At 34.4% G+C, this 12743-nt stretch overlaps 1 protein-coding gene across 1 annotated transcript in view; it reads right to left on the reverse strand.

Moving 5' to 3' along the window:
- Positions 1-3955: 3955 nt before the first annotated feature.
- Positions 3956-12743, reverse strand: part of MALRD1 (MAM and LDL receptor class A domain containing 1) — a gene marked incomplete at both ends in the record, with an annotated part of 250210 nt that continues 241422 nt past the window's right edge. The window contains 3 exons of the mRNA XM_084281876.1: positions 3956-4072; positions 4847-4903; positions 6552-6627. Coding sequence (XP_084138002.1) covers positions 3956-4072; positions 4847-4903; positions 6552-6627 — 250 coding nt within the window. The remainder of the gene's footprint in view (positions 4073-4846; positions 4904-6551; positions 6628-12743) is intronic.

Here is a 12743-nt window from a genome sequence, read left to right on the forward strand (position 1 = left end):
CTCACCTCTTGAATGCTCAGTTAACTCAAGTGTTATGTTCTTGAACCCTCTTCTAGGATCCCTTAGGATCTCCACTTCTAGTCTATGTTGCTCTTTGGCCATACTAAGATGAGGACAAAGAAAAAGGGGGGGGGGGGGAGGGGCTATAATAAAAAAATAATTTTGTACTGTATATTCCTGTGCAATTAAGGTACTGTTTTGATCTATTCCTTTCCCCACATGTTTAAGATTCACTTTGAGTATACTCATCAAATTAAAATGCAAACTCACAATGTCTACTATACTTTACAGTTTACTATAGCCTAGTTGCCACATATTGATTAATCTATAGAAAAACATTAATGATTAATAATGATTAATAATTAACAATAATTACTTATTAATGAATAATCTATAGAAAAAAATCCATGTTTTTCAAGCATGAAATATTTCCTTTAAGAATGATTGTAGCTACAGATGGTGAATTACAATGGAAAGATGAACATTAACTTGCTTGGCATTTCTGATGTGTGGTTGGCTGCTGCAGGAACATGCCTAATACAGCCACCTTTCTGAACAAGGGTGGCAACCTTCTGGTCAAAGGTACAACAAAATAAGAGGCTATGTATGAAACTTGGTTGCTGGTATGTATTCTAACTATGCTTTACATTGAAAAAGATTAGCCAAAATCAGGAAACTATATTCTTCATGACTCCAGGATTTTTGGAGATACAACTCTGAACAGAGCATATTAACCACACTGAAAGTGGTATTAGGTTTTGTTAAAAAATTGTCTTGCAATTGATTTCTGCTATTTCCTTGATTCATTAATGTACAAACAACATTAAACTAGACTAAGTACAGTATTCATCATCTAGCTAGAGGAACCATCTTCAAATTTACTCCCAGAAAACAAGCCTCTGTTGGAAACAATTCATTTTTGTGGAATTAATGAGTTTGCATGAGCTTAGAGAGGCTATTTAGTCAAGGACTATTATTAACTAGGAGATGTAAGAAACCTATGTATAAATATTTAACAAATTCTTTCTCTCTGACATTTTCTTTAGATCTTGAAAATGAATTTGTGGCAAGTCTGAATGAAAATTTGAATTCTACTGCTTTGGTTGAAAGTACTGCCAAGTTTCCAAAACTGACATTAAAAGTATAATTTTTATCTGTAACTTAAATGTTTCGTTTTTGGGTTGTTGTTAGTCAGGCTGTTAAGTTTGAGACCATTACCGCAGAGTGGATATAAGTGAATCTTTTGTTCCGGGTGAAATAAAAATAGTGAAAAACAATTGAAGTTCAGGAAGATGAAAAGTCTGAATGCTAACAATTTACTTAAAAATATTCTATAAACATAAAAGTGGAAAATGATTTTAGTAAAGGCCTAGCTTGCTTTGGAGTTAATACAGAATAGTGACAATTCTCTAAGGAAACAGCTACTGATGAGAAATACATTCTCTAAGTGCTTTTACAATAATTCTTTGTAATCACAAATCATATGTTTCCATACAGGACATTAAAATATGAGTACCAATATAAGTAAAATGAATATATTTTATAAATAAAATAAATATATTTTGTTTCATAAGGAAAAACGTGCTAAAATTCTACCGTTACCAATTTTTTCCTTGTAATATAATAATATTATTATTATTATTTATTTTTTTTTTTACAGAAAGACATAGTTAGGACATCATGCTTGGAGATTTAAGGACTATGTCATAACCAGCATTTCAGTATTTAATAAAATTCTGAAAGCATTGTCACTTTATTGCAAAATAAATGAGAATTTGACTACATGGGCTTGATCTTCTAGGAATGCTCAATGCCTGTTTATAATGCAGAGAGCAATCATCTCACACAGATTTAATCAAAATACCAGAGAGTTCAGGAGCTGGAGGCACTTGGCACTTTGCTGTATCAAGCCTTTTCTGTGTATCAACTTAACAAGTATAATAAACAAATTCCATATTTCTGTCTTATTAATCGTGTTTCCGAAGGAAAACAGCATGTGTGATCATCTTGCTACGGTTCCTTATTAAAGCCTTCATGAATAACTTTTAGTCACTTCCAGCAAAACCCAGCATTAAGGCAGGTGTGTGCCTGAAACATGTGAAGCTCTGACCAGCTTCATTAAAATCAGCAGCAAGGCAGGAAACAACAGTCCAGCTTCAGGGCATGGAGGGAGAGAAGTTGCAGTGTGCTGCCAACAGGCCAACCAGCCAACATACCGCATCTGCTCAGCACACACGTAGCTCTGGGCCAGGCATTTTAACTATTACATCCTTTTTTGATCTGTAGTTAGGACATATCAGGAAAACAAGCTCAAGAGGCATAAGTTTTTGGGTAGGCTATAGAGTTTGGGGAAGAACTGAGAATGCTACAGGGGATTAAATAAGAGAGAGGCAACTGTAATATAGTTTTACAATTTGGCAGAGGTACTTATCACCTATCACTTACCAGTGATAGGACCTGAGGGGATGGGTCCAGGGGAGGTTTAGGTTGCATATTAGAAAAAGATTCTTCATGGAGAGTGTGGTCAGTCACTGGAACAGACTCCCCAGGGAAGTGGTCAAGGCACTGAGTTTGCTGGAGTTCAAGTGTTTCGACAACGTTCTCAGACACATGGTTTGGTTTTTAGGTGGTCCTGTGTGAAGCTAGAATGATCCTTCTGGGTCCCTTCCAGCTCAGGATGTTCTATGTTTCTATGATTCAGAGCAGAGATTCAGAGCCAGAAAGGTGTGGAGAGGATGATGGATAAATATCAATGTGAATCGTGCCTTGTTACTTCTGTTAACCTTGAAATAATATGCCAGTTAATAAGAAAAAATCATCTGAAAAGTTGTTCTGTGGTCCCAGGTATGAATACTATTGTGTTATTAAGAAAAAAATAAAAATAAAATAAAAACAAACAAACAGACCGAAACCCAAGACCACCACCCAAAACTAAGCAGTCTCATGAATGATGGAATGAAGCCAGGCTTCCATGTGCTTTTTTGTGTGGAGACTTGAAAGTCTAATAAATGTCAAGCATTTCAGATTTCCCTAAATTAACACAGATACTATCTGCTATCCAGATGTTTATTTTAATAAGTATGAAGGAGTACTATATATCTTTGAAACTTTCCAATGGGTTTTAAATTAAGTGAAAATACAGTAAGGGAAGAAAACATAAGCACAGCAGGAACACTTAAACCTTCAAATTGAAAACGACCACTAGATAATTAAAGTGGGCATTATAGAAGATGCTATATTCTAGTTTCTCTAGAAAAGACAGTTCTCTGTAAATCACTAAGCTAAAAACACCAGTAGCACTGTGGTAACCATTGTAGAGCTGACCAGAGGGAATTTGGTCAGACATGGCTTTCAAGGTTAACAATAAATATACTTAGTTAAAATAAATGTACATACCAGTATGTCACATTGCTGAACCACATACTTGAGCTGATATTCATATCCATGATTTATGACCATTTTTGATTAGCTTGATATGCTTCTAATTATAAAAATACTTCCCTTTTTCTTCTGCCCCTTGGAACACTAAAACAGCCATTTAAAATCCCTTTCTAATATAAAAATACAGAAATATTTGTTACAGAAATATTTGTCATCATTTCTCAAATAATAGGCACAAAATTATGATTCTCAGACCTCAGGAATCTGGATTGGATTAAACATTTTATTAACATACTGGAATTTAAATTGCCCAAATGTAAAATGAATTCACAGTTATAGTTACCAATACATTTCTGCATCAACAGAAATATGAAAGAAGACTACATATGTATATATGGATTTATATATATATATATTTATAGATTCCATTTTAATGTAATGTTACATTCTGAATATAATTATACCAATAAAAGAGTTATTATGTAGAGAGTTATTCATCATATTGCAAATGCTGCAGTATCATAACATACTTTCAGATTTTAGAACAAATCTTCAGGCAGAGTCACAAGCAATATTAATCCTGTTTTTTGTCTATTTTCAAGGAACTCCATAATTTCTCCATGTCTTCTGTTGCCTCACCATAGAGAGGATTTAGAAAAGAGGTAGCATTCACACCTTCATTAAATGGATACTAAAAGTAAAAACAGAACAAAATTTAAAGAAACAACTAATTCAATTCATTAGTTAGAGCATAAAAATGGCTGTAGATTTCCAAGTGTCAAAGTAATACAGTAAGTTCAAATAAATCAATAAAATCTCTTAACATTCTAGACCAGATTTTCAGCTGACAAAAGATAGCATAGCTCCACCAAAAATCATCATCAACCATTTACACCTGACTAAATCACTTAACCTTCTTCTGCATCTGTTCCCACTTTGTTTTATTTGTCTGCAGAGCTCCTTCTCCAACATATAGTATTATTTTGGGAGAATCCATGTACAGTAATGTCACCAAAGTAGGTCACTAATTTTGTTACATGGTATTGTAATTTAAAGAAGAAACAATTTAGACATATATCTCTTGAAAGATACTTCAGTTCATTAACAGTTCTAAGTTTCTTGGCTGATGAACATATCAGGAAAAAAAATATAATATGAACTCTTCAGGCAAGGACTTTAATTGTTTTAAATATTTTATTCAGCATCTGTCTTACTGGAAATTTTTGAACTACTGTATGACATAACAAGCAGCTACATTAAATAGTATTGATGAAATTTCTATCTTGAGGACCTTGGTGGCCATTACAGCCCTGGTCATCTTTCTCAGAGTTCCAGAGGTGCAAATACAATGAACAACAGTATACCTTTAACTTGAAGTGGTTTCTTTCTATTACCTCTACTATAGCATTTTATTTAATAGCCCAACACATATCCTACTTTAGAAGAGCAATATTTTATTACATACCTCATGCCATGGAGAAACACTGATTTGAACAGTGGGTGAGGTGGTGTACCCGGGAGACTGTAAAAAGACACAACTGTTTCAGAATATTTTTATTGAGCTGCAAGTGATATTCAGGAAATACCATTCCATGTGGTTGTCAAAGTAACACACCCTGTGAATGCAGAAGTGCAAACAATAGTGTAGACAAGTGTGTGTCAACACTAGGTTTGCATAGTTTAAATGTTCAGAAAAAGTACAGTGAGAATTGTTCTTTCTTTATGAAATATAGATGCCCACAAATACTTAACTTGTGGGTATTCAGTCTGAGATAAGAGTTGTCGCTCATGTTTTATAGTATCTTTTGATTGGTGATACGTCATTTGGATGTAAGGTTCATCAGTCTTAGGCAAAACTCCTGACATAACTCCTGTTTTCTCCTTTAAAGGAAGAATTAGTGAAAACACATATATTCACAGCCTTAAGGAAAACAGGAAAATCTGGTACAGCATTGGACTTCAAACACAGTGCCTGGAGCTGTCTTCTATGAAAATCTCTCTCCAGATATTGTGCTTCTGTTTTTTGAGCTTGCTACTAAATGAAGCATGTCAGGAATCTATTTTAACTAAAATACAAACGTCCTGATAAATTGGACATTATTGTGATGGGAACATTTCCAACGTGGAGCTCTCACAAATCCAAACCTATAAGTGAATTAACTTGATCTAATCTCTCTAAAATCATGTGTAAAACTTTTATAAAAAGTAAATGAGATGTCATAATTAATCCTGTTCAAAACTGTGGTGGAATCTTATATTATTGACTGTGGAAAGGACAAGGAAATTTTCTTTTTTTCTATTTCTAACCAAACCTAATCATTTCAGTGCTAATAGTATCAAACTGAAGATGTTTTAAATTTTATTTGGTTCCTAGTAAATCCAAGGTCTGTATTATTTTCAACAATAAATAGCAGACAGCTACATTTTAAGTCAATTATATTTCTCTTGTTACATGTAAAACATAAAGTTTAGCTACCACTCTAATGTGATAGTTAAATCTAGCCTTGAAATATTTTACTGCACTATGTTCACTTTTAGACATATATTTTGTTCGCAGACTTCTTTATTACTACAGAAGTCTCTTAATGATGATCACCAAATGGCATGAAGGAAAAACATGGTCAAGGATCAGACGGTGTGTAGACTTGTTTGTTTAGTTTCAAGATGAATTTTATAGTGATGGAAACAGTAATGCACATTTTATTAAATTTATGTGAGTGTGCAAAGACAATTTGAGTGATGAATCGTGTAAATCATGTATTATGTTTGTAGTATTGTTTTATTTTATTTTATTTTGTTTTGTTTTGTTTTATTTTATTTCATTTCATTTCATTTTTTTTCCAGAAGCAAAACATGGACATAAGTCCCAGTGAGCTTTTCTTTGATATGTTTAGCCAAATACTTAACGTAAAACCTCTTTTTTTTTTTTTTCAGATTCAATAGCCCACAGCCAGTATTTGTTTAAAACATGTTCACAGAACTGAATTGATTTCAAATCTGCCTCTGTACTGAAAATGTACTGGAACTGATCTGAGTGATGCAACAGTTTAGTCTTCTTTTATTAAATAGCATTTAGTGAGGAATTACACAGTTTGTTTTAATGGGAAAACTATTTGATATTAACAACCTCATATTTTTCTGAATGTATAGGAACAGCTATTGCTGCTTACCTTTGCTTTCCCAGGTGAATTAAGGTCTTCATACAATGGGTTGGCAAATGAAGTATTAGTCGGTTCCTCTAGTTTCCTTGAAAAGTCAAGAAAAACAACAGCAACAAAACACAATATCACACAGGTTGTCAAAGAACCAGGTAATTTCATGATGAAAAAGCCTTTTTTTTTTTTTTAAAAAAAAAAAAAAAAAAAGATGGCTAAATATATTCCCAATTGAGCTCTACTGAAATTAATGAAAATAAACCAATGTTCTGTATAAGTGTGATACATTAAAATAATTATTTTTCATTTGTTTCTGTTAAAAAATATAAAGCTATTAAATATTCATTAAATGCAAGTATTTTTCTTTTGCAAAAAAATTGAAACCAGAATGGATGCTTAGAACAATGACACAGGTAGGCTACAAAAATATATCCCCTTATGAGTTAAATCGGTGCAAGAAAGGCTAACAAAGATATGTCTCCTCAAATTCTTTCACTGGACTATCAGAAAGCAATTCCTTCTAATGTTAGTTTCATTATTCAGTTTGATTACCTGTCATGACAATGAGAAGAACTGAAAATTTCAACCTGTTGATTTGTTCGTGTGGTCTTAATCATAACCTTAATTATTCATGGTATTCTGATGCTTTTAGTTAGTTTAGTGAATCTATAATATGTTGGATTATTTATATGCATCTTAAGTGTATATTTGCATACTAATCCTCCTGAATAAAGCCCATAAAAATTACACAGAATAGATTTTTACTCCAAAATCACACTATGTTTCATAAAACCTGAGGCCAAAAGAAAACCTAGATAAGTTTTCAAGAAACTTGACTTTGCTTGTAAACCAGTGCCCAAAGGGCCAGATTTGCATGCCTTAATTCTGGTGTCTCATTTAGACATCAAAAACCAACTGTATGGGATAACAACATGATAAGGAATTAAACACTTAGGTTCTGCTTATAGTCGGCAGAGGCACTTCCAAAGGACGAGTCACACAATTCACAGTGGGAACCACCTTTAAAGAGCTGGTAGGAAGTGATATGAATAGGGATGGCTCTAATTCTCTTTCATTCCCTACTCCCCCATTGACCTTACAGAACCTGTGCAAGGCATACACATATTACATATCTGAGCAAGAACACACTGAGTACTTAGGTGTGTCCTGATGGAAAGGAGACTGAACACACGTCTCCAGCTTCCTCTGCAAATCCATTAACCACCAGGGTGTTGCACAAAACTGTGGGCACAAACAAACAAACAACAACAACAACAACAACAACAAACACCAAAAAAGCATTGACTGTTTTCTTCAACAAATTCTCTCTCCTTGCTGTATTTAGAACTGAAAATGGTGGTCCTGCCTGTGTGTATGAGGTTTTCTTAAGCATAACAATTCAAACTTGCTCAGAGTGTCCAGCATATTTCAGATGTCCCTTCACTTTGGGTCTGAATCACAAAAGAGCTTATGTAGTTGGGCACCTAATCTGAGGGGACCACAGGAATTTTATGTGCATAATACGGGCATTGTTTGAATTTACACAACCCAGATTCAGATGAAGTGGAGAGTAAGCTTTGTTAATTGCTATCTTGTTCTTAGGATTTTTTTTTTTTTTCAAAACAGTATTTTGGATGTCACTTTAAGTGTATTACCTTGCATATTACATATAGACTATACATATATGCATATATATCCTGTATTCAAAGGTATTTATACAAACATATGTATGGATGCACTCTGTTTGTGAATGTAGCAAAAAATTATTTTAAAGTCTATACCTTAAAAATAAGGATAAAGTCTTATCCTTAAAAATTTCTGAAATCTTTTGGATGACTTAAAAGACCTCAAAGAATATACAAATGAAAATTTAGTCACATGTTTACACAAATGTTATAATCCATCAGCTGGATGAGGTGGTAATTGCCTGAAGAAGAACGTGCTTAGGAAGTGAGATGATGCACTCGTTACTTTACATGTTGTATGTACATCCCTAGAAATGCAACACATTATATTTTTTGTTAATTAGAAACATGAAGCTTTCCTTATTAGAGTAAAGCTGTGTAATGCTCACTCCACTACTCTGTCTCCAATATAGTTACTGCTGAGGAAAGCAAAAAAGTGCAGTATTACTCAGTAGGATAAGTATTGCCATCTGGTCATCAGTTTACATCCTAATTTTAAACTACCTGATTGGGCAGCTGAACTAAATGTATTATAGTAGCTTGAGTTAAGCTAATTGTTGCAGCGCTTGCTGTGACTTGTTATAACTGAAATATCACCCTCATTGGAAATATTAACCTCATTGCTACAGTAAGTATATACAGTATACATACAGTATATGCCCATCATGAAGTCTCATGATGGGAAAAAAGTTACATATGTGTTACCACTCTACAATAAGGGCAAAGGTAACCCATCACTCACAAAAACAATGAGTCAGAATAAATTTGAAATGTTGATAAATGTCATTTATGTAGAAAAGCCATAAATGCCAAGTTCAGGAAATTGTAACAAATAGAAAATGAGAATAATTAGTGTTAAAAAGCCAAGCATATGATGCTTTAGGAAAGGAGAAAAAAAAAAAAAAAAGACAAAAAAAGACTCAAAAGTGGGTGTTTGAGTTCCAGAGGGAGGTGGGTTTTCTAACATAACCATAAATACCACAATAGGAAAGGAGAGGATTAATCATCTTGGAATGCACACCAGGTCACGTGGGTCATAGCTTTGCTAAAGTCATCTGTATTCCTTAGTAACAAAAAATACTACCTTGTCATATAGGGTTTTCCATACAACCCTGATGGGAGAAAATTATATACTCCACAAAATACCTTCAAGAGTAGAAAGGGACTGTTGAGTAACATCATGATTTCTAAAATCAAAGTATCTAGAAAATCAAAGTATCTAGATTTGATTGATTTGGATGTAGCAAATCAGAATTCTTCACTTTTCCATGTACCTCTCAAAGAAAAATCAAGTATTTCTCTTTGTCAGTGCACAATTTTGTAGGTAATATATAATACAGAAGAATGTTTATCCTCAGGTTTATAACAACAAAATTCTAGTGAACCAAAATCACAGAATCACAGAATCATCCAGGTTGGAAGAGACCTCCAAGATCACCGAGTCCAACCTCTGACCTACACTAACAAGTCCTTCACTAAACCATATCACTAAGCTCTAAGAGTCTATTACAATTAAAATACTAATTAAAATAATCCCTTAAAATAATCTTTTATACTGGTTTCAAAGCTTCCGTTCTAAATAGTAACAATAACTCAATATCTCAATTTACAAAGCATTTATAAAACTTTTTAAACTAAATGTACATTTACAAGAGTAAAGTACGTTTTGCATATCCCACAGAAGAAATGGGAGACAAGATGCAAGGAGGGAAGACACTCCAAAAGCTTAATTTGGAATCACTCTAAAAGTCACTTGGTTGCTTGATTAGGTTATTAATATCCTGCCTGGGCTTCCTAGGTCTGTATCTTTTACAGTTTTGGTCACTTAGGAAACTTTATATGTATATGTATATATATATATATATGTGTGTGAGTGTGTATATATATATGTATGTATGTATATGTATATATGTATATATATAGTCCTTTGTATCTTGGTGACACTGAAGGCTCCAGACCAACCAATTTCTTCTATTCTTTCAGCATGTGATCTTCATTTTCTTTGCTTTCTTTCCTATGTGTGATGGCCATGAAATTTCAGAAAAACTCTGAATAACAGCAGAAAGAACCGAGTATCTCTTGTTATAGCACTGTTTTTTATGCTTCAGGAAAAAAAAAAAAAATCGATGGAAGGAATGGATTAGGATAGAAAAACTAGACTAATAAAATAACAAATATGTCTCTCTTTTTTTTTTTTTTTTCTTCACAACTACATCTTTTTCTCTTATTCCACACAAGGAATATCTGTCTCCCTCCCAGTTCACAAGTGGAAAACAACTGAAATAAATGTTGAAATAATGATCTTATAATCTGTTTATCACTTTGAGACATAGGAACAGAAGTATAGCAGCAACCACCTCTAGCAGTCTTTCAGATGTCCCTTGAGAACCTTCCCTGGAATACACTATCTATTCCACCACACCAAACTTCCACATGGCTTCCAAGCCATGTGGCCTAATTGGAGAGGGTACTGAGGACAGCAACTGGGAATGTTCATATTTGTAAGGAACATTTAACTGTGAAGAAAGGCTGAAAGCACCGAGCTTGCTCAGACTAAAGAAAGCAGACTGTAAGGACTATAAAATTTGCCTTCAAGTATATAACAAGATTTTTGCAGGGATGAGGGGAATGTTCATTTGTACATCTCCATGGCAAAAGGACATGAAGTATTGAACTTAAATTGCAGAAAGACATTTTAGCAGTTAGAAAAACTTTTTAAGTTTCTATCTGTAGTACCAAGATTGCCTGAGGAGGCCATCAAATCCATGTTGCTAGAGGCCTTTAAGTGATATATTTGAGTCCCTCTGTAACAGGATGAAGGATGACATTTGTGTGTCCTATTTCCCCATGATTTTCTGTCATTCTAAAATACTTTCTCCAAAGAGCTGTTTTTCACTCTCTTGCCTGTGCGATACAATATAGTATGAGTATTCTTTGGAAAAATTTGTGTTCCATGCTCATTTTGACATTAAGCACGTTAGTGCATTATCATTGCAGCTGATGGCACAGAAGAAACAAGCTGAAAGGATCCAAAGACATTGACTGCATTGGAGCCAATCACAAAGAAACACAGCTTAGCTGGATAGAAGGCATTTGAGTTTCTTTGTGTGTGTGTGTGTGTGTGTGTATGTTTTGTTCTTGAAAGTAAAATGAAGCATGAGAAGGCAGCTGCAATAAATAAAAGCCAAAGTGAAGTTTTGTTTCTATTCGGTCAATAGAGACAGATGCCACTGAAGGAGTGAAGTAACTGGCAGCCTTCCCTTCTAACCTAGAACACGTCATCTCTGGAGCATGTACAGGAATGTGAGAAACATAAGCTTCCTCCAATTTGGGTATTCTATACAAAAGTTTCACATATCCCCAGCTGGGATCTGGGAAGTTGCTTGCATATCTGAATGCCACTGTGGTAATGAAATCCACTGCTGCCAAGCCATGTGGCAGGCTGCTTTTGTCCATTAGTAAATAAACTTATGTGATGACTTCCAGCAACTCCCACTCAGGCACTGAAGATTTTAAAGCCTGCAGATCAGAGATGAAATTATTGCTAAAGAGAGTGAACATACTTTCTGGGTTGGAGAGAGGGGATAAGGCACTAACACTCCTTCCAGTGAAGAAAAGAAGGATGTAATGTAACTGTCAGGTTCTCACCACTGCTAGCAACACTTTCTAAGGCTGCAGGTGACTAAGGAGTCACCAGCCTATCCCTTCTGCTTGCTAGCTAGTTTGCTAGTGAAAAACAAATTAGTTCTGTTGGACTCTAAAACTTTTCCTCTAGTTCTTGTGCACACTCTTGTGCCATTTTCTTTGAGCTACAGATGGATCTGCACTCCATTTAAAAATGTTCTAAGAGCTAGCACACATTAGTGTGCTTCTTTGAGGAGCATCTACAAATGCCTGCACATGTGGTTCTATAGCAGGAAGGAACAAAGGAGACTCTTACAGAAGTTATTAAAAAATAGCCAGCAAAAGAATTTATCAAAAATCAGTAAACTTTTGCTCAAGTTTGCAAAAGCTTCATTGTGAAAAAGTGGCCAAGCAGGCAACCTTATGTACGGAGTATGTATGGAGTATGGAGTTCCTCTAATGTCTAACACCTTTAAGAAGACAACATGACCTAGGAAGTCTAAGAGTGGACACAAACCTTTGAAACAAAAATGAGTTGTAGGAAAGCATAGTGTGCATAATTTAATGCCTCAAGTTCATCAAATTGCCTTTAAAAAAATGAGGAGAAAAATCTTATGCCTCTGTGTGGTGCTGTCACATTGTACATCTCCAGCCTTATGCGAACACAAGTCACTTCTTATTCTAAAGCTTTATCTTAAAGTTCCAAACACTGGCTACATTTTGGCTTGTCACTGCTGATTGCTGATTAAGTAGTTAAGGAATAAATTGCATTAGTTTACTGCTATGCTTCCAGCTATGATTTTTATATACAAAATCATGCTAGTTACTAGGTAGTTGAAGACGGAGAGACCATCTGGATGAGTTTATGTTCTCAAATTCAAAGTTTCAGATATAATTG

This window comes from Netta rufina (genome assembly GCF_964035555.1).
Source record: "Netta rufina genome assembly, chromosome: 2".
NCBI classification, from domain to species: Eukaryota; Metazoa; Chordata; class Aves; order Anseriformes; family Anatidae; genus Netta; species Netta rufina.